We start from the raw sequence: 20,949 nt of genomic DNA on the forward strand, positions 1-20,949 counted from the left end.
TGGCAAAAAAGAGAAACACAGAAAAAGAGTCACTCAGACTTTAAGAATAAAATAACTGAAATGAAATTTACAGTGGAGAGAATGAATAATAGATTGCTTCAAGAAGAGGAGATAATCAATGAGGTGGAAATTAGAAAACAGTGACACAACGAAGCTGAGAAAAAAAAAGAACCTCTAGGAATGAAGCATGATAACAGACCTGTGCAACAAATCCTAATGAAACAATATTCACATAATAGGGTTATCAGAAGGAGGAGAGGGAGAAAAAGGAATAAAAAGTCTCTTTGAGGAAATAATTGTTGAAAATTTTCCCAATCAGGGGAAGGAAACAGATAGCCAAGGCATGGAAGCACAGAGCACATCTAACAAAAAGAACCCAAGAAAGTCAACACCAAGACATATAAATTAAAATGAGAAAAATTAGGATAAGGAGAGAGTATTGAAAACAGCCAGAGAGAAGTAAAAAAAGATTAATTATAAGGGAAACCCCAACAGGCTACCAGCAGACTTCTCAGCAGAAACTGTACAGGCCACAAGGGAATGGAATGAAATAGTTAATGTATTGAAACAGAAGGAGCATCCATCAAGAATCTACCCAGCAAGATTATCATTCAAATTAAAGGATAAAACATTTTCCAGATAAATGAAGGCTGAAGGAATTTATAACCACTATAACCAGCATAATAGGATACGTTAAAGGGACTTAACGTAGATGGAAACATTATTAAACCTAAATAGTTTACCAATGAAAATAAACCCACAGTAAGGATAGTAGACCAATTACTTACCAAGCAAGTATGAAATTAATACTAAAACTCATTATAAACAAAATCAGGCAAGGGACATACAAAAAGTGCAGATTATGATTCCCAATACATATAGTGTGGAGGAAAAAGAAAATAAAGAAATACTTTCAGGTTGTTTGAAACACATCAGCAACTTAATATAGACTGTTATATAGTTAGGAAACTATCCTTGAACTTTATGGTAACCACAAACCTAAAGCCTATAATAGATACACAAAAAATTTTAAAAGAGAAATCAATCACAACACTATAAATAAAACCATCAAATAACAAGAGAAGAGTGTAAGACAGGAAGAAAGGAACAGAGAGAAACTATAAAAATAACCAGAAAACAATTCATAAAATGGCAGTAAATACATACCTATCACTAATTATCTTAAATGTAAATGGACTGAAGGCAGCAATAAAAAATTATAGGGTGGCAGGATGGATAAAGAAGAAAGAACCATCTATATGCTGCCTACAAGAGACTAATTTCAGACCCAAAGACATAAACAGACTAAAAGTGAAGGGATGGAAAAAGACATTTCACGCAAATCACAGGGAGATGAAAGCAGGAGTAACAGTCCTTATATCAGACAAAACAGACTTCAAAACAAAGAAAGGAACAAGAGACAAAGAAGGACACTATATAATGATAAAGGGATCAAACCAACAAGAGGATATAACCATTATAAATATCTATGCAGCCAACATAGGAGCACCTAAATATGTTAAACTAATACTAACAGAATTAAAGAAGGAAACAGATTATGGCTCATTCATTTTAGGAGACTTTTGCACACCACTCATGTCAAAAGACACTATAGACAGATCAGTCAGACAAAAGATAAATAAGGAAACAGAGGCACTGAACAGCACATTAGATCAGATGGACTTAACAGATTACAGAACACTCTACCCAAAACCAGCAGTATGCACATTTTTCTCAAGAGTACATTGACCATTCTCGAGAATGGGTCACATACAAAGCCACAAAAAGAGCCTCAATAAATTGAGAAAGACTGAAATTGTATCATGCAACTTCTCAGACCAAGATGATATGAAATTAGAAGTAAATTACCTGAAAAAAAAAAACAAAAAAGCCTACAAAAACATGAGACTAAACAACACGCTTCTAAATAATCAATGGATTAATGAAAAAATTAAAAGAGAAATGAAGCAGTACATGGAGACAAAGGAAAACAAAAATTCAACAGTTCAAAATTTGTGGGGTGCTGCAAAAGTGGTTCTAAGATGGGAGTATACATAACAACACATGCCTACCTCAAGAAACAAGAACAATCCCAAATAGAGAGTCGAAATTCACAGAAACTAGAAAAAATGAAAACCAAAATTAGTAGGAGGGACATAATAAAGAGCAGAGCAGAAATAAATAAAATAGAGAAGAATAAAACAATAGAAAAAAATCAACAAAACCAATGGTTGGTTCTTTGAGAAAATAAGAAAACAGACAAACACTCAATTCTACCAAATATTTAAAAAATAGTTAATACACATTCTTCTCAAAGCATTCCAAAAAGTAGAAGAGGACAGAATACTTCCAAAGTCATTCTATGAAGCCAGCATCATTTGAATACATCACAAGACAGAAACACTATAAAAAACAGAAAATTATAGACCAATATCCCTGATAAACAAAGATTCAAAAATCATCAAAAAATCGGCAAAACAAAACAAAAAATACATCAAGAGGATAATGCATGATGACCAAGTTGGATTTATTCTTCCAAGTGGGAGTAAGGGATGCAAGGATGGTATAATATTCATAAATCAATCAATATCATACACCAAATTAACAGAAAGAAGGATAAAAACCACTTGATCATCTCAACAGATGCTCAAAAGCATTTTACAAAATTCAACACCCATTCATGATAAAAACTCCCAACAAAATGGACATAGAGAGTATATACCTCAATATAATAAAGGACATATATGACAAACTCACAGCTAACATCATACTTAACAGCGAAAAACTGAAAGCTTTTCCTCTAAGTTAAGGAAATTAGACAATGACGCCCACCCTTCCTGCTTTTATTCAACATAGTACTGCAGGTCCTAGCCACAGCAATCAGACAACACAAAGAGATAAAAGGCATCCAAATCAGTAATGAAGAACTTAAACTGCCACTATTTGCAGATGACATGATGTTATACATAGAAAACCCTAAAGATGAAATCAAAACACTATTAGAATTAATTTACAGGATGCAGCAAAGTTGCAGGACACAAAATTAATGCACAGTAATCTGTTGCATTTCTATATACTAATAACAAATTAGCTGAAAGAGAAATCAGGAAAACAATTCCATTTATAATTGCATCAAAAAGAATAAAATACCTAGGACTAAAACTAACCAAGGAGGTGAAAGACCTGTAATCAAGGAAACCCTACTACACTGCTAGTGGTACAGTAAATTGGTGCAGCCAGTGTTGAAAGCAGAAACTCAAAAAAACTAAACATAGAAATACCATTCAATTCAGTAATTCCACTTCTACAAATTTACCCAAAGAAAGCAAAATCCCTGATTCAAAAAGTATTATGGAAAAGATGGTGGCATGAGAGGAGAGACAGAGGCTTCCTACTCAAACTGCATACAATTAGAAAATTTAATTGGCGCAACTAATCCTGAGAGAGCAACAGGAAAGAGGACATGTCAGACTGCACACACGTGAAGAAAAGACCAGACCTCAGTGAACGGGGTAACGTACCAGAGCTGTGGCTCTGCCGGACCTGAGGCCCTCCCTCACCCCAGCTCACTGACGGGGGGAAGAAAAATGGAGCAGGGAGGGAGTGGAAGGCTTGGGACTGCTGAATACCTAGCTCCAGAGATCTGCACTGGGAGCACAAACCTACATTTCATGGTGCTCTCATGAGTCTCGCATGACTACCGGGTTGGAAAGTTAATACAGTTAATACTGAGATCTTGGGGAGACTGAGATTTCGGCTGCTTCTGGAATGCAGGTATCCATATCTGGCTGCTCTGGGACAAAAACTTATACTGGGACACTGCTCAGGCAGTGGAGACAGGCACAGGAGCCAGGAGGCGGGGAACAGCTCTTTCCTACCCCTAGTACCGCTCCCCTGCGAAAACTGACATTGCTTCAGGGGCTGAGAAGCTCCAGAATACAGCTTCTGGACACTAGAGGGTGCCATATACAAACATGAAACGCCAAAGGAACCTTGTCCAGAGTAAAATTGTTAATACAACTCCCGAGAAAGATATAAATGATATGGACGTCGTGACTCTTCCTGAAAGGAAGTTCAAAATAAAAATAATTAACATCCTAATGGAGGTACAGAAAGACATCCAAGAACTCAGAAATGAATTCAGGTCAGAGATCTAATCGTTAAATAACGCAATGGAGGGTATTAAAAGCAGGTTGGATATGGTGGAGGAGACAATAAATGAAATAGAAACTAGAGAAGAGGAATACAAAGAAGCTGAGGCACAGAGAGAAAAAAGGATCTCTAAAAATGAAAGAATATTGAGAGAACTGTACAACGAATCCAAGCGGAACAATATTCGCATTATAGGGATACCAGAAGAAGAAGAGAGAGAAAAAGGGATAGAAAGTGTCTTTGAGGAGGTAGTTGCTGAAAACTTCCCCAATCTGGGGAAGGAGATAGTCTCTCAGGCCATGGAGAGCCACAGATCCCCCTACACAAGGGACCCAAGGAAGACAACAACAAGACACATAGTAATTAAAATGGGAAAGATCAAGGATAAGGACAGAGGGTTAAAAGCAGCCAGAGGCAGAAATAAGATCACATACAAAGGAAAGCCCATCAGACTAACAACAAACATCTCAGCAGAAACCTTACAGGCCAGAAGGGAGTGGCATGATGTATTTAATGCCATGAAGCAGAAGGGCCTGGAACCAAGATTACTTTATCTGGCGAGATTAACATTTAAAATTGAAGAAGGGATTAAACAATTTCCAGATAAGCAAAAGCTGAGAGAGTTTACCTCTCACAAACCATCTCTGCAGTCTGTTTTGGAGGGACTGCTACAGATGGAAATGTTCTTAGGGTTGGATAGCTGTCACCAGAGGTAGTAAAACCATGGTAGGGAGGGTGGAGCAGCTGATAGCGAGGAAAATGCAAAATTAAATTGACTATCCCCAAAGCCAATCAAGGGATAGAGAAAAAGTATAGAATCTGATAACTAATATATAAAGAATGAAGGAGGAGGAAAAAGAAGGACAAATAGAAAAGAACCTTTAGATTGTGTTTGTAACAGCATACTAAGTGAGTTAAGTTAGACTCTTAGATAGTAAGGAAAGTAACCTGGAACCTTTGGTAACCACGAATCTAAAGTCTGAAATAGCAATAAGTACATACCCATCGATAATCACCTTAATTGTAAATGGACTGAATGCACCAAACAAAAGACACAGAGACACTGAATGGATAAGAAAACAAGACCCATCTATATGCTGCTTACAAGAGACTCACCTCAAACCCAAAGACATGCACAGACTAAAAGTCAAGGGATGGAAAAAGTTATTTCATGCAAACAATAGGGAGAAAAAAGCAGGTGTTGCAGTACTAGTATCAGACAAATTAGACTTCGAAACAAAGAAAGTAACAAGAGATAAAGGACATTACATAATGATAAAGGGCTCAGTCCAACAAGACGACGTACCCATTATAAATATATATGCACCCAACACAGGAGCACCAGCATAGGTGAAACAAATACTAACAGAACTAAAGGAGGAAATAGACTGCAATGCATTCATTTTAGGAGACTTCAACACACCATGCACTCCAAAGGACAGATCCACCAGACAGAAAATACATAAGGACACAGAGGCACTGAACAACACACTAGAACAGATGGACCTAATAGACATCTATAGAACTCTACACCCAAAAGCAACAGGATACACATTCTTCTCAAGTGCATATGGAACATTCTCCAGAATAGACCACATACTAGGCCACAAAAAGAGCCTCAGTAAATTCCAAAAGACTGAAATCCTACCAAACAACTTTTCAGACCACAAAGGTATAAAACTAGAAATAAATTGTACCAAGAAAGCAAAAAGGCTCACAAACACATGGAGGCTTAACAACACGCTTCTAAATAGTCAATGGATCAACGACCAAATAAAATGGACATCCAGCAATATATGGAAATAAATGACAACAACAACACAAAGCCCCAACTCCTGTGGGACGCAGCAAAAGCAGTCTTAAGAGGAAAGTATGTAGCAATCCAGGCATATTTAAAGAAGGAAGAACAAACCCAAATGAATAGTCTAATGTCACAATTATCAAAACTGGAAAAAGAAGAACTAATGAGGCCTAAAGTCAGCAGAAGGAGGGACATAATAAAGATCAGAGAAGAAATAAACAAAATTGAGAAGAATAAAACAATAGAAAAAAATCAATGAAACCAAGAGCTGGTACTTTGAGAAAATAAACAAAATAGATAAGCCTCTAGCCAGACTTATTAAGAGAAAAAGAGAATCAACACACATCAACAGAATCAGAAACAAGAGAGGAAACATCACGACGGACCCAACAGAAATACAAAGAATTATTAAAGACTACTATGAAAACCTATATGCTAAGAAGCTGGAAAACCTAGAAGAAATGGACAACTTCCTAGAAAAATACAACCTTCCAAGACTGACCAAGGAAGAAACACAAAATCTAAACAAACCAATTACCAGTAAAGAAATTGAAGTGGCAATCAAAAAACTACCCAAGAAAAAAACCCCTGGGCCAGATGGATTTACCTCGGATATTTATCAGACATACAGAGAAGATATAATACCCATTCTCCTTAAAGTTCCAAAAAATAGAAGAGGAGGGAACACTCCCGAACTCATTCTATGAAGCCAACATCACCCTAATACCAAAACCAGGCAAAGACCCCACCAAAATAGAAAATTACAGACCAATATCCCTGATGAACGTACATGCAAAAATACTCAATAAAATATTAGCAAACCAAATTCAAAAATATATCAAAAGGATCATACACCACTACCAACTGGGATTCATCCCAGGGATGCAAGGATGGTACAACATTCGAAAATCCATCAACATTATCCACCACATCAACAAAAAGAAGGACAAAAACCACATGATCATCTCCATAGATGCTGAAAAAGCATTCAACAAAATTCAACATCCATTCATAATAAAAACTCTCAACAAAATGGGTATAGAGGGCAAGTACCTCAACATAATAAAGGCCATATATGATAAGCCCACAGCCAACATCATACTTAACAGCGAGAAGCTGAAAGCTTTTCCTCTGAGATCGGGAACAAGACAGGGATGCCCACTCTCCCCACTGTTATTTAACATAGAACTGGAGGTCCTAGCCACGGCAATTAGACAAAACAAAGAAATACAAGGAATCCAGATTGGTAAACAAGAAGTTAAACTGTCACTATTTGCAGATGACATGATATTGTACATAAAAAACTCTAAAGACTCCACCCCAAAACTACTAGAACTGATCTCAGAATACAGCAAAGTTTCAGGATACAAAATTAGCACACAGAAATCTGTGGCTTTCCTATACACTAACAATGAGCCAACAGAAAGAGAAATCAGGAAAACAATTCCATTCACAATTGCATCAAAAAGAACAAAATACCTAGGAATAAACCTAACCAAAGAAGTGAAAGACCTATACCTGAAAACTATAAGACACTCTTAAGAGAAGTTAAAGAGGACACTAACAAATGGAAACTCATCCCATGCTCTTGGCTAGGAAGAATTAATATCGTCAAAATGGCCAACCTGCCCAAAGCAATATACAGATTTGATGCAATCCCTATCAAATTACCAACAACATTCTTCAACGAACTGGAAAAAATAGTTCAAAAATTCATATGGAAACACCAAAGACCCCGAATAGCCAAAGCAATCCTGAGAAAGAAGAATAAAGTGGCGGGGATCTCACTCCCCAACTTCAAGCTCTACTACAAAGCCATAGTAATCAAGACAGTTTGGTACTGGCACAAGAACAGAGCCACAGTCCAGCGGAACAGATTAGAGACTCCAGACATTAATCCAAACATATATGGTCAATTAATATTAGATAAAGGAGCCATGGACATACAATGGGGAAATGACAGTCTCTTCAACAGATGGTGCTGCCAAAACTGGACAGCTACATGTAAGAGAATGAAACTGGATCACTGTCTAACCCCATACACAAAAGTAAATTCAAAATGGATCAAAGACCTGAATTTAAGTCATGAAACCACAAAACTCTTAGAAAAAAACATAGGCAAAAATATCTTGGATGTGAACATTAGTGACTTCTTCGTGAATATATCTCCCCGGGTAAGGAAAACAAAAGCAAAAATGAACAAGTGGGACTATATTAAGCTGAAAAGCTTCTGTACAGCAAAGGACACCATCAATAGAACAAAAAGGTACCCTACAGTATGGGAGAACATATTCGTAAATGACAGATCCGATAAAGGCTTGACATCCAAAATATATAAAGAGCTCACGCTTCTCAACAAACAAAAAGCAAATAATCCAATGAAAAAATGGGCAGAGGAGCTGAACAGATACTTTTCCAAAGAAGAAATTCAGATGGCCAACAGACACAAGAAAAGATGCTCCACATCGCTAGTTATCAGAGCAATGCAAATTAAAACCACAATGAGATATCACCTCACACCAGTAAGGATGGCCACCATCCAAAAGACAAACAACAATAAATGTTGGCGAGGTTGCTGAGAAAAGGGAACCCTCCTACACTGCTGGTGGGAATGTAAATTAGTTCAACCATTGTGGAAAGCAATATGGAGGTTCCTCAAAATGCTCAAAATAGACTTACCATTTGACCCAGGAATTCCACTTCTAGGAATTTACCCTAAGAATGCAGCACTCCAGTTTAAAGAAGACAGATGCACTCCTATGTTTATCGCAGCACTATTTACAACAGCCAAGAAATGGAAGCAAACTAAGTGTCCATCAGTAGATGAATGGATAAAGAAGATGTGGTACATATACACAATGGAATATTACTCCGCCATAAGAAGAAAACAAATCCTACCATTTGCAGCAACATGGATGGAGCTAGAGGGTATTATGCTCAGTGAAATAAGCCAAGCGGAGAAAGACAAATACCAAATGATTTCACTCATCTGTGGAGTATAAGAACAAAAGAAAAACTGAAGGAACAAAACAGCAGCAGAATCACAGAACCCAAGAATGGACTAACAGTTACCAAAGAGAAAGAGACTGGAGAGAATGGGAGGGTAGGGAGGGATAAGGGCGGGGAACAAGAAAGGTGGTATTATGATTTGCATGTATAATGTAGGGGGTGGGGGAAAGGGGAGGGCTTTGCAACACAGAGAAGACAAGTAGTGATTCTACAACATCTTACTATGCTGATGGACAGTGACTGTAATGGGGTTTGTGGGGGGGACTTGTGGTAGGGGAGAGCCTAGTAAACATAATGTTCTTCAAAAAAATAAAAATTAATTAATTAATTAAAAAAAGTATTATGCACACCTGTGTTTATCACTTCATTATTTACAACAGCCAAGATATGGAAGCAACCTAAGGGTCCATCAGTAGATCAAGATGTGGTACACACACACAATGAAATATTACTCAGCCATTAAAAAAAGAAATATTGCTATTTGCAACAACATGGATGGATCTACAGGGTATTATAGTAAGTGAAAGAAGGCAGGGAAAGACAAACACCATATGATTTCACTTATTTTTGAAGCATAAAAACAAAGCAAAACAAAATGAACAAAACTGCAGCATACTCATAACACAGAGAAATTAATGGTGGCTACCACACAGAAGGGGTTGGGAGTGGGTGGGTGAAGAGGGTAAGGGGGATGAAGTGGCACAAAAATTCTCAATCATAACATAAGTTGGTCACAGGGATAGTAGTATAATATCGGGAATATAGCCAATGATTCTCTAACAGCTTCCTATGTTGACAGATAGCAACTGCATTTGTGAGGGTGAGGATTTAATATGGGTAAGTGTTGAACTGTGTTGCATGTGTGAAACTAATGTAAGTTTGTGTATCAATGATACTTCAATAAAAAAAGAAAAAAGATAAATAAATATAAACTCTAGTTAATGCTGCTTACTAGGGGTAAAGTGTACTAAAGCCTGTAACTTAGAAAGGCATCAGAAATACTGGTTGAACTGATCAAGAAAGAGGGGAGTTAGATGAACAACTATATGATAAAGCAAATGTAAAAACAATTAATTGTAGAATCTAGATGCATATAGTGGTCTCTACTGAATAATACTCTTTCAACTTTTGTATATATTTGAAATTTGTCATAATAGCATGTTGGAAAAAAATGAGTTGAACACGTTCTATGTGCTAGTTTTTGTTCTAAGTGTGAGACATTGCTCCTAGGAACTCATTACCTAGCAGGTTTTCACTGTCTAGTATGAAATAAAGGTGTTTTATCCCCACATATGTGTATTAATGTAGTCACCTAATTTTTTTTTAAGTAATAAGATTTTTTAAATAAACTGTCAAATTTGGCCTTTAAAAGTGTACAATTCAGTGGTTTTTAGTATAGTCACAAAGTTGTGCAACCTGCATCCCTATCTAATTTTAGAACATTTTCTTTGCTTCAAGAGAAAAGCCTCTACCTGTGAGCAGTGACTCCCCTATCCCTTATCTACCTAGGCCCAGATTACTAATCTACTTTCACCCTCTACAGAAAATGCCTATTACCATATAAGTGGTATCATAAAATGTGTTCTTTTTTTACTGGAGGCTGCTTTCACTTAAAATAATGTTTTCTATGTTCATTATGTTATAGCATATATCAGTATTTCATTCCTTTACATGGCTGAATAATATTCCAAAGTCTGGATATACCACTATTATTTATCAATTCATTAGCTGATAAACATTTGTTTCATTTTTCATTTATTACAAATAATATTGCCATGAACATTACATACAAGTTTTTATGTGGACATATCAATTCTCTTGCATATATACACAGGAACAGAATTGATAGGTCATATGGTAAGTCTATGTTCAACTTTTCTAATAACCAAATTGTTTTTTTTACATTCCCACCAGCAAAAAAATTCGAATTTCTCCACATCCTTGACAATACTTATTTTAAGTCTTTTGATTACAACCATGCTACTTGCTATGAAATGGTATCTCACTATGGTTTGATTTGTATCCCCCCTTGTAACTAATGATGTTGAGCATCTTTGAATGAATGTGCTTGTTTCCATTCACATATCTTTTTTGGATAAGTGTCTGCTCAGGTATTTTGTTCATTTTTTAATGAGTTATTTGTTCCTAACTTTTAAATGTCCTTTTCTAAATGCTCTAACAACAGAAACTAATCATATTCCCCAAGTTTTCCTTGAGTCTCAGGCCCTATGCCAAGTGAAAGTCGATCATTTCTTTTATCATCTTTCTACGTCAGATCATTCATTCATACCTCTATTTAACCAAGCATCCTATCATTTTATCACACATCGTACTAAACTAATTGTTCACATGTATGTCCACTCCAGTATACCTTAAGATTTTAAGGGAGAAGAACATATCATTTTATCTATGTATTTTCCCACATTATGAATAATGTCTTATATATAATAGACTTTACTAAAAGTATAATGAATTGAATAATGCAAGCTAACCCATTACGTATCCTTCAATGAGATGTACTTCATTAATTAATGTTCCAATTAATTAACTAGATATCCTCCAATGAACCATGTAGTTCATTAAATTTAAAGTTGCTAATGATAATTACAAATAATTAAGGATTCATCAAGTATATATACAACAATTAGTTGAAATAACTCTCGGAGAGCCTCTGCAGAAAAATGAACAACACCAGAGTTTACTAGGTGTCATATCTCTGACACCAAATGCCATGGTGTATTTTTTCCCTACATATATGTATAACAGCAACAATATTATACACAGCAGTAATAGCGCTACTTCATTCAGGTACCCGGACCTGATTCCAATGTGTTGTAAGTATGTGAGAGGAGTTCTTCCGGCACATACTTAAATCAAGCAATTCTCCAACACCAGCAGGGTGCTGGAGAACTCAACTCAATTCTGACACTATCTGCCTGGAGACAGCACCAGATTCCCAGGTTAAAGGCTCCATCCTACAGTACTGCCCTCCACTCCCAATTCCAGACACAGGTTGCAAGACCCAGGCAGTTACATGTGCTTCTGACCTACCAGCTACAGAGGTTCCCACGACCTCCCCATTAGGTTCAATTAATTTGCTAGAACAGCTCACAGAACTCAGGAAAACACTTGGGGTTTACCAGTTTAATAAAGGACACAAGTTAACAGCCAGATGAAGAGAGACATAGGGCAAGGTCCCAAATAAAGGAGCTTCTATCTTTGTGGTGCTTGGGGGCCTGGCTCAATGGTACATGGAGGAGTTCTGGTTCCTCAAGCATAGAAGCTCTCTGACCAAGAAGCAGGATCCAACTGAGCAGAGCAGGCAAAGCAGAGCTGAGACCAAGAGAACCCACTCTCATTGGTTTTATGAGGGCTTCATTGCACAGTCATGACTGACTAAATTATTGGCCATTGGCTGATTCAGCCTCCAACCCATGCCCTTGGGTGGGGGTCCAAAATCTCTCATTAACATGACAAAACACCTGTTTCACCTTTAAGACTGCAGTGTTTTCAGTCTGGATGAAGACTAAATATATCTGGGAAATATATATCTGGTCATATGAACGACCGAATATGCATTTCTTATAACTCATTATATCACACTACAAAATCTTGATGTTGCAACTATCTTAACTTTTATATAATGTACATTCTGAATATCTACACCTATAAGAAATACAAAGGTTATTTTTAACAGGTCAAAAAAAGAAAATCAGAATTGTATCCAGCAGGTAGAAAAGAATTAAAAAATCAATGTAGTGTCAAACAACCAAAATACAATGATCCCATGATTTTAGAATACAGCCACATTAGAATACTGCAAAACTCAACCTAATGTTTTATTTTTTTAAGTTTCACAATGGCAAAAACACTTTGTAAGAAGAATAGTTCTATAATAAAGTTGTATTTTTGTTATATTTACCTGTAATGTTTCCTAACATATCTTTATTGTGACAGAAAGGATCTTCTGTTTCTCCATCTTTAAAATTGCCTATTTCTCCATAGTAAAGAGCAATCCCAAGTTGCATTATACGGATAAACATAGGTAGTTGTTGATCTGTGATAGAAAGTTTCAAACTCTCCACTAATGTATGAATCTGTATGTTGAAAACAAAAACATCACAACAAAAACATGTTCAAAAAAATATCTTTTAACACAGAGAAATACCAGAAGTCTTAAAATGAAATACCATAAGAGAAATAGCGATGCCCGAACATTTCTAATATTTAAGGCAAAATAAATTTACTCTAAAACCTTAACAATGAAAACAAATTTTGCTATGATGACCAGTACATTTTAGACAGAAACTATATCAAGCCAAATTATATAAATGCAAATAGAAATGATATAGCCAAATAAATTTCCATTTAACTTTTCCAGAGAGGTTATGTAACCAAAATATCCACTCTATAACATTAATATGATAGGACTCCACCGCCAAAAGAAAACAGACAGGTGTCTCACAATCAAAAACAAAAATTTCACAATGTCATTTTAGTAAAAGTTCAACTGCCCTTTCAAGCTTTATTAACCAAAAAAGAACACATGCAGATCCTAAAAACATAGGTTAGGTGGGAAAATTACTAACAATATAACTATAGAAGTATGGACGTAATAAAATTTTTACTGTCAAATATATAAAACCAAGTGAAACATATGTTCAGGAAATTTCAAACAAATGTTAAATAAGAGATTTACATATGACATAAAATTTACTACATGAATCAACTATAAGAAAAAAAATAAGATTAATTGCTAGCAAATAGGCTACAGTGCAGTCAATCAGAGTTTTCCTTATAGAAAAAGACATCAATGGAATATAAACACAACCTCAGTGTAATGGCTTCCTGCTGTTACATAAACATGGAATAAAACCAATTAAGTCATAAAGTCAACTCTCTTGGAGGTTTATTTTGACTAACTAGCATTTGAGTGTCTATGAAACATGAAAAAGAAATAATGGTAATCATCATACTTTTAGGACTAACGCTGCAAAAACTTGAATTTGCAGGCAAAAAAATTGCATTGTGGGATGGCAGGGTATAAAATGCCACATTTAAATATGAATACAGGTTTTTTCCAAAACTGACCTAAAAATCATATACTGAATAGACCATGCAGAGATAAGAAAATGGGATGAGTGGGGACAGGAAGGGAGGCATGTACAGTGGAAGACTACCAAGCTCTTCTTAATCTCAGATTTCTCTGTCACATTCTTTTAAATATTACATGGCACCAATACAACCAGTGATAAGCAGCCTCAGCAAAACCAATGACAAAGACTCAACCATTTATACACACACACATGTGAACAATTTTATATATAAGTATCTTTAAAATGAGATTTTATATCTTATAAAGTATAATACATATAAATACATATGTATCATAAATACTGATTTACTATACATACATATATATAAGATTAATCCACAATAGAAAAATGGGCAAAGAACCTGAATGGGGCCAGTGAAGTTATTTTCAAAAACCTAATTTCACTAATAATCAAATAAATGTTAACTAAAATATATATTTTGTCAACTTGTGTTTTTTTTTTACATGCAGAACATTATGTTTACTAGGCTCCCCCCTTCACCAAGTCCTCCCCACAATCCCCATTACAGACACTGTCCATCAGTGTAGTAAGATGCTGTAGAATCACTACTTGTCTTCTCTGTTTTGTACAGCTCACCCATGCCCCCCCACCAACATTATACGTGCTAATTGTAATGCCCCCTTTCTTTTTCCCTGCCCTTATCCCTCCCTTCCCATCCATTCTCTCCAGCCCCTTTCCCTTTGGTAACTGTTAGTCCATTCTGGGGTTCAGTGATTCTGCTGCTGTTTTGTTCCTTCAGTTTTTCTTTGTTCTTATACTCCACATATGACACATATGAGTGAAATCATTTGGTACTTGTCTTTCTCCACCTGGCTTATTTCACTGAGCATAATGCCCTCTAGCTCCATCCATGTTGTTGCAAATGGTAGGATTTGTTTTCTTCTTATGGCTGAATAATATTCCATTGTGTATATGTACCACATCTTCTTTATCCATTCCTCTATTGATGGACACTTTAAACATGATCACATTTAAGGATATCAAGAATGTAATAAAGGTACTCTTCTTAATGTTTATGAGCATATACACTGGCTAAACATTTCCAGAAGCAATTTTGCATTACTGATCACAGGCCTTAAATAATTTTAAACCCATTAATAAAATATTTGCAATTACAGAAATCTTTCCTAAGGAATTTGTCAGACGTATGGTCAAAGATTTATGTGCAGACTTTCACTACTCTAAAATATTTTTTTAAGTAAATTTTTTTAAATGGGGCAAGATCTTAAATAATACACCCACTTGATGTATTTTTCTTATAGACAACAAAATCTTTAAAACACAGTTTTTCACAAAAGATAGAAAATTATAAAAGGCCTGCCCAAAATATAGATTCAAAAGCCACATAAACACACATATGTAAGAAGCTTAAACAAACAATTAGGGTAGCTGAAACATTTTGGGAAATCACCTCTTTGAGGTGATCAATAAGGTTAACCATGTCTATTTCATATTTCCGAGGATAAGAGTTGCAAGAATGATGGGTCTAACTCAAAATGGTAAATCTTACATCACAATACTATTAACTGAACTCAGAATTTTATTTCAGCTAAGCATAAGGGTATCTTATACTTGATGATATCAAGAGTGAAAAACCATTATGTTAACAAGTTTATTTATATTAAGGTGATTTTACAATGAAATATCATGGCTAATCAATTTTAAGAACAAAAAATTACTCGTTTGCTAACACTAAGGTTTCTTCAAGTTCATTTATTTTTACCTTCCTCTTAGCCACACCCTAAAATGTGTAATTGAGTTTGTACTTGTGATCAGTAAGATTATTTTATATTTACCATGTATCCATTACTTACTTTCAAAATATACTAACATATCTTGTTTTATAAGGATTCACTTTGCTGCATTTCACAGAGAATGTGTTCTTTACAATTGAAGGTTTGTGACAATGCTGCATCAAGCAAGCTTATTGGCACCATTTTTCCAAGAGCATTTCCTCACTTCATGTCTCTGTCATATTTTGGTAATAACTGCAATATTACACACTTTTACAGTGAACTCTGATGTTACTATTGTAATTGTTTTGGGGTTCCATGAACCATGCCCATATAAGACAGCAAATTTAATCGGTAAGTTTTGAGTGTGATCTGACTACTCCACTGAATGGCTCTTCATCCATCTCTCTCCCTTTCCTTAGGACTCCCTTTTTCCTAAGACACAACAATATTGATATTAGGCCAATTAATCACCCTATAAGTACTCAAATGAAAGGAAAAATCACACATCTCTCACTTTAAATCAAAAGCTAGAAATGATTAAGCTTAATGAGGAAGGTATGTCAAAAGACAAGATAGGCAAAAGCTAGGCCTCTTGCCCCAATTAGCCTAGTTGTGAATGCAAAGGAAAAGTTCTTGGAGGACATTAAAATTGCTACTCCAGGGAATATATGAATGATAACAAAGCAAAACAGCCTTACTAAAGAAATGGAGAAAGTTTTAGTGGTTTGGATAGAAGATCAAACCATTTACAACATCCCCTCAGGCCAAAGCCTCTTCCAGAGCAAGACTCTAGCTCTCTTCAATTCTATAAAGCTAAAAGAAGTGAGGAAGCTGCAGAAGGAAAGATGGAAGCTAGAAGAGGTTGGTTCATGAAGCTGAAGGAAAGAAGTCATCTCCGTAACATCAAGTCTAAGGTGAAGCAGCAAGTGCTGATGCAGAAGCTACAGCAAGTTACCCAGAAGATCTAGCTAAGCATGAATGATAATAATAAAATCTAGCTAAGATCATTAACAGCTACACTAAATAACCGACTATCAGTGCATATGACAGAGCTTTATACTGGGAAAAGACACACTAGGACTTTCACATCTAGAGAAGAGAAGTCAATGCGTGGTTTCAAAGCTTCACAGAGCACGCTTACTCTCTCGTTAGGGGCTAATGCAGATGGTAACTTTAAGCTGAAGCCAATCCTGACTGAATATTCTGGCAATCCTAGGGCCCTTAAGAATAATGCTCAATCTCCACTGCCCATGCTCTATAAATGAAACAACAAAGCCTGAATGACAGCAATCTGTTAAAACATGGTTTACTGAATATTTGAATCCCACTGTTTAGACCTACTAGTCTTTACGAGCAAAGATCCCTTTCAAAATATTACTGCTACTTGACAATGCACCTGGCTGACCAGGAGTTCTGATGGAGATGTATGAGATTTTTTATTTCAGGTCTGCTAATACAACATCCATTCTGCAGCCCATGGATCAAGAAGTCACTTCAACTTTCAAGTATTACTATTGAATAAATATATTTTCTATAATTGAGGCTATAGCTGCAACAGAAGGTAATTCCTCTAATGGATGTGGACAAAACAAACTGAAAATTTTTCTGAAAGGATTCACCATTCTAGGTGCCATTAAGAACATTCATGATTTATGGGAAGAGGTCAAAATATCAACATTAACAGGAATTTGAAAGAAATCTATTTGACCCGTCATGGATGACTCTGAGGGCTCTGGCCAACACTTTATTACCAGAGAAAGAAACTGCACTTATTGTCCCTTAAGTAACTGCAAACATATCAAGAGAACTAGAATTGGAAGTGCAGCCTGAACATGTGACTGAGTTGCTGCAATCTCATGATAAAACATGAACAGATGAGGAATACTTTCTTATAGATGAGAAAGAAAATGGTCCCTTGAGATGGAATCTACTCCTGACAAAGATGGCCAAGACTACTGAATAGAGAGCAATTTGAAATATCCATAAACTTAGTTGACAAAGCAACAGAAGGTTTGAGAGGGTTGACTCCAATTTATTTTTTGGTATCATTAATCTACAATTACATGAGGGACATTATGTTTACTAGACTCCCCCCATCAGCAAGTTACCGCCACATACCCCATTACACTCACTGTCCATCAGCGTAGTAAGATGCTACAGAATCACTATTTGTCTTCTCTGTGCTGTACAGCCCTCCCTGTGCCCCACCACCACAATACACATGCTAATCATAAGGTCCCCTTTCCTTCAACCCAACCCTTCTCCCTCCCTTCCCACCAATTCTCCACAGTCCTTTTTCCTTTGGTAACTGTTTAGTCCATTCTTGGGTTCTGTGAGACCACTGCTATTTTGCTCCTTCAGTTTTTTCTTTGTTCTTATACTCCACTGATGAGTGAAATCACTTGATACTTATCTTTCTCTGCTTGGATTATTTCACTGAGCATAATACCCTCTAGGTCCATCAATGTTGTTGCAAATGGTAGGATTTGTTTTCTTCTTATGGCTGAATAATATTCTTTTGTTTATATGTACATCTTCTTTATCCACCCATCTACCAATGGACACTTAGGTTGCTTCCATTTCTTGGCTATTGTAAATACTGCTGCAATAAACATAGGGGTGCATCTGTCTTTTTCAAACAGGGCTGCTGCATTCTTAGGGTAAATTCCTAGGAGAAGAATTCCTGGGTCAAATGGTATTTCTATTTTGAGTTTTCTGAGGAACCTCCACTGCTTTCCACAATGGTTGAACTAATTTACATTCCCACCAGCAGTGTAGGAGGGTTCCCCTTTCTCCGCATCCTGGCCAAAATTTGTTGTTTGTTTGTCTTTTGGATGGTGCCAATCCTTACTGGTGTGAGGTGATATCTCATTGTGGTTTTAATTTGCATTTCTCTGATGATTAGCGATGTGAAGCATCTTTCCATGTGTCTGTTGGCCATCTGAATTAATTATTTGGAGAGCTGTCTGTTCAGCTCCTCCGCCCATTTTTTAATTGAATTATTTGCTTTTTGTTTGTTGAGGTGTGTGAGCTCTTTATATATTTTGGATGTCAACCCTTTATTGGATCTGTCATTTATGAATGCATTCGCCCATACTGTAGCATGCCTTTTTGTTCTATTCATGGTGTCCTTTGCTGTACAGAAGCTTTTCAGTTTGATGTAGTCCCACTTGTTCATTTTTGCTTTTGTTCCCTTGCCTGGGGAGATATGTTCATGAAGAAGTTGTTCGTTTTTAGGTCCAAGAGATTTTTGCCTATGTTTTTTCTAAGAGTTTTATGGTTTCATGACTTACATTCAGGTCTTTGATCCATTTCGAATTTACATTTGTGTATGGTTTTAGACAATGATCCAGTTTCATTCTCTTACATGTAACTGTCCAGTTTTGCCAACACCAGTGGTTGAAGAGGCTGTCATTTCCCCATTTTATGTCCATAGCTCCTTTATCATATATTAATTGACCATATATATTTGGGTTAATATCTGGACTCGCTATTCTATTCCACTGGTCTGTGGGTCTGTTCTTGTGGCATTACAAAATTGTCTTGATTACTGTAGCTTTGTAGTAGAGCTTGAAGTTAGGTAGCAAGATCCCCCCTGCTTCACTCTCCCTTCTCAGAATTGCTTTGGTTATTTGGGGTCTTTTGTGGTTCCATATGAATTTTAAAACTATTTGTTCCAGTTCATTGAACAATGCTGTTGGTATTCTGGTAGGCATTACATTGAATCTGTATATTGCTTAGGCAGGATGGCCATTTTGACAATGTTAATTCTTCCTAGCCAAGAGCATGGGATGAGTTTCCATTTGTTAGTGTCCTCTTCAATTTCCCTTAAGAGTGTCTTGTAGTTTTCAGAAAAGTAAAGTCTTTCACTTCCTTAGTTAGGTTTATTCCTAGGTATTTTGCTCTTTTTGATGCAATTGTGAATGGAATTGTTTTCCTGATTTCTCTTTCTGCTAGTTCATCGTTAGTGTACAGGACAGCAACAGATTTCTGTGCATAAATTTTGCATCCTGCAACTTTGCTGAATTCAGATATTAGTTCTAGTAGTTTTGGAGTGGAGGGTTTGACTCCGATTTTGAAAGACATTCTACTGTGGGTAAAATACTATCAGGCAGGATCACATGCCACAGAGAAATCATTCATGAAAGGAAGAGTCAATTGATTGAGCAAATTTCACTGTTTTCTTATTTTAAGAAATTGCCACAGCCAGCCCAACCTTAAGGAACCACCACCTCGATTGATCAACAGCCATGCAATCAAGGCATACATAACTCAACATGAGCAAAAAGATTGTGACTCACTAAAAGCTCAGATGATGGCTCGCACTTTTTAGCAATATTTTAAATGAGGTATGCACCTTGTTTTTTTTTAACATAATGTTTTTGCATACTTAACAAATTAAAATACAGTGTAAACAACTTTTATATGCACAAGGAAACAAAAAAATTCACTTGACCCATTTTATTGTGGTACTAGGTTTACTGCAGTGGTCTGGAATGGAACCTGCAGTATCTCCATGTTATGCCTGTATCTTGAATTTACCATTAACATTGCCTACTTTACAAGCAGACTGAAGGCTAAAGAAGGAAAGTTAACCCATTATCCTAAGAAAGATATATCAATACCACTGAATTACTACTTTTCCATTACTCCATTTACTTCATTGCAAAAAAAGCTAATTCAAAATTAGAAGGAACAAAGGATCACCAGAAGATGGCAGTGTGAGTAGTTCAGAGGAAATCTCCTCCCCAAAACATATATGTTTATGAAAATACAATAAATACAACTATTCCTAAAAGAGACACCAGTGGATGCAGTACAACAGCCAGGATACATCCACATCTGCAAGAACACAACATCACACGAAGGGGGTAAGATACAAGCCGTGGCCATGCGAGACCCAAACGCTCCCCTACCCCAGAACCCGGCGGGAAGAAAGAAGTTGGAATGAGGAGGGAGTGAAAGCCCAGGACTGCTAAACAACCAGCTCTAGAAATATGCACCCAGAGCGCAGACACAAGGTGCACGGGGTGCAGGATATTAAAGAAACGGAAAAGCAAAACCGGTGGGTAGGTCCCCGCAACCGGCGCGCCTGAGACAAAAGAAAAGCGAGTGCTTTCTGCAAGTCTTAAAA

At 36.4% G+C, this 20,949-nt stretch overlaps 1 protein-coding gene across 11 annotated transcripts in view; it reads right to left on the reverse strand.

Annotated features, from left to right (window-relative positions):
- VPS13B (vacuolar protein sorting 13 homolog B) overlaps positions 1-20,949 on the reverse strand; it is an 876,251-nt gene that overhangs the window by 774,854 nt on the left and 80,448 nt on the right. For all 11 annotated transcript variants that reach the window (XR_005022793.2, XR_008996232.1, XR_008996233.1 and 8 more), the window contains exon 7: positions 12,885-13,059. Coding sequence is in view for 8 of the 11 variants with exons in the window: in XM_036876002.2 (XP_036731897.2) it covers positions 12,885-13,059 (175 nt within the window). In the remaining 3 variants the exon portion in view is untranslated. The remainder of the gene's footprint in view (positions 1-12,884; positions 13,060-20,949) is intronic.

Source organism: Manis pentadactyla, chromosome 3, assembly GCF_030020395.1.
Source record: "Manis pentadactyla isolate mManPen7 chromosome 3, mManPen7.hap1, whole genome shotgun sequence".
Taxonomy (NCBI): Eukaryota; Metazoa; Chordata; class Mammalia; order Pholidota; family Manidae; genus Manis; species Manis pentadactyla.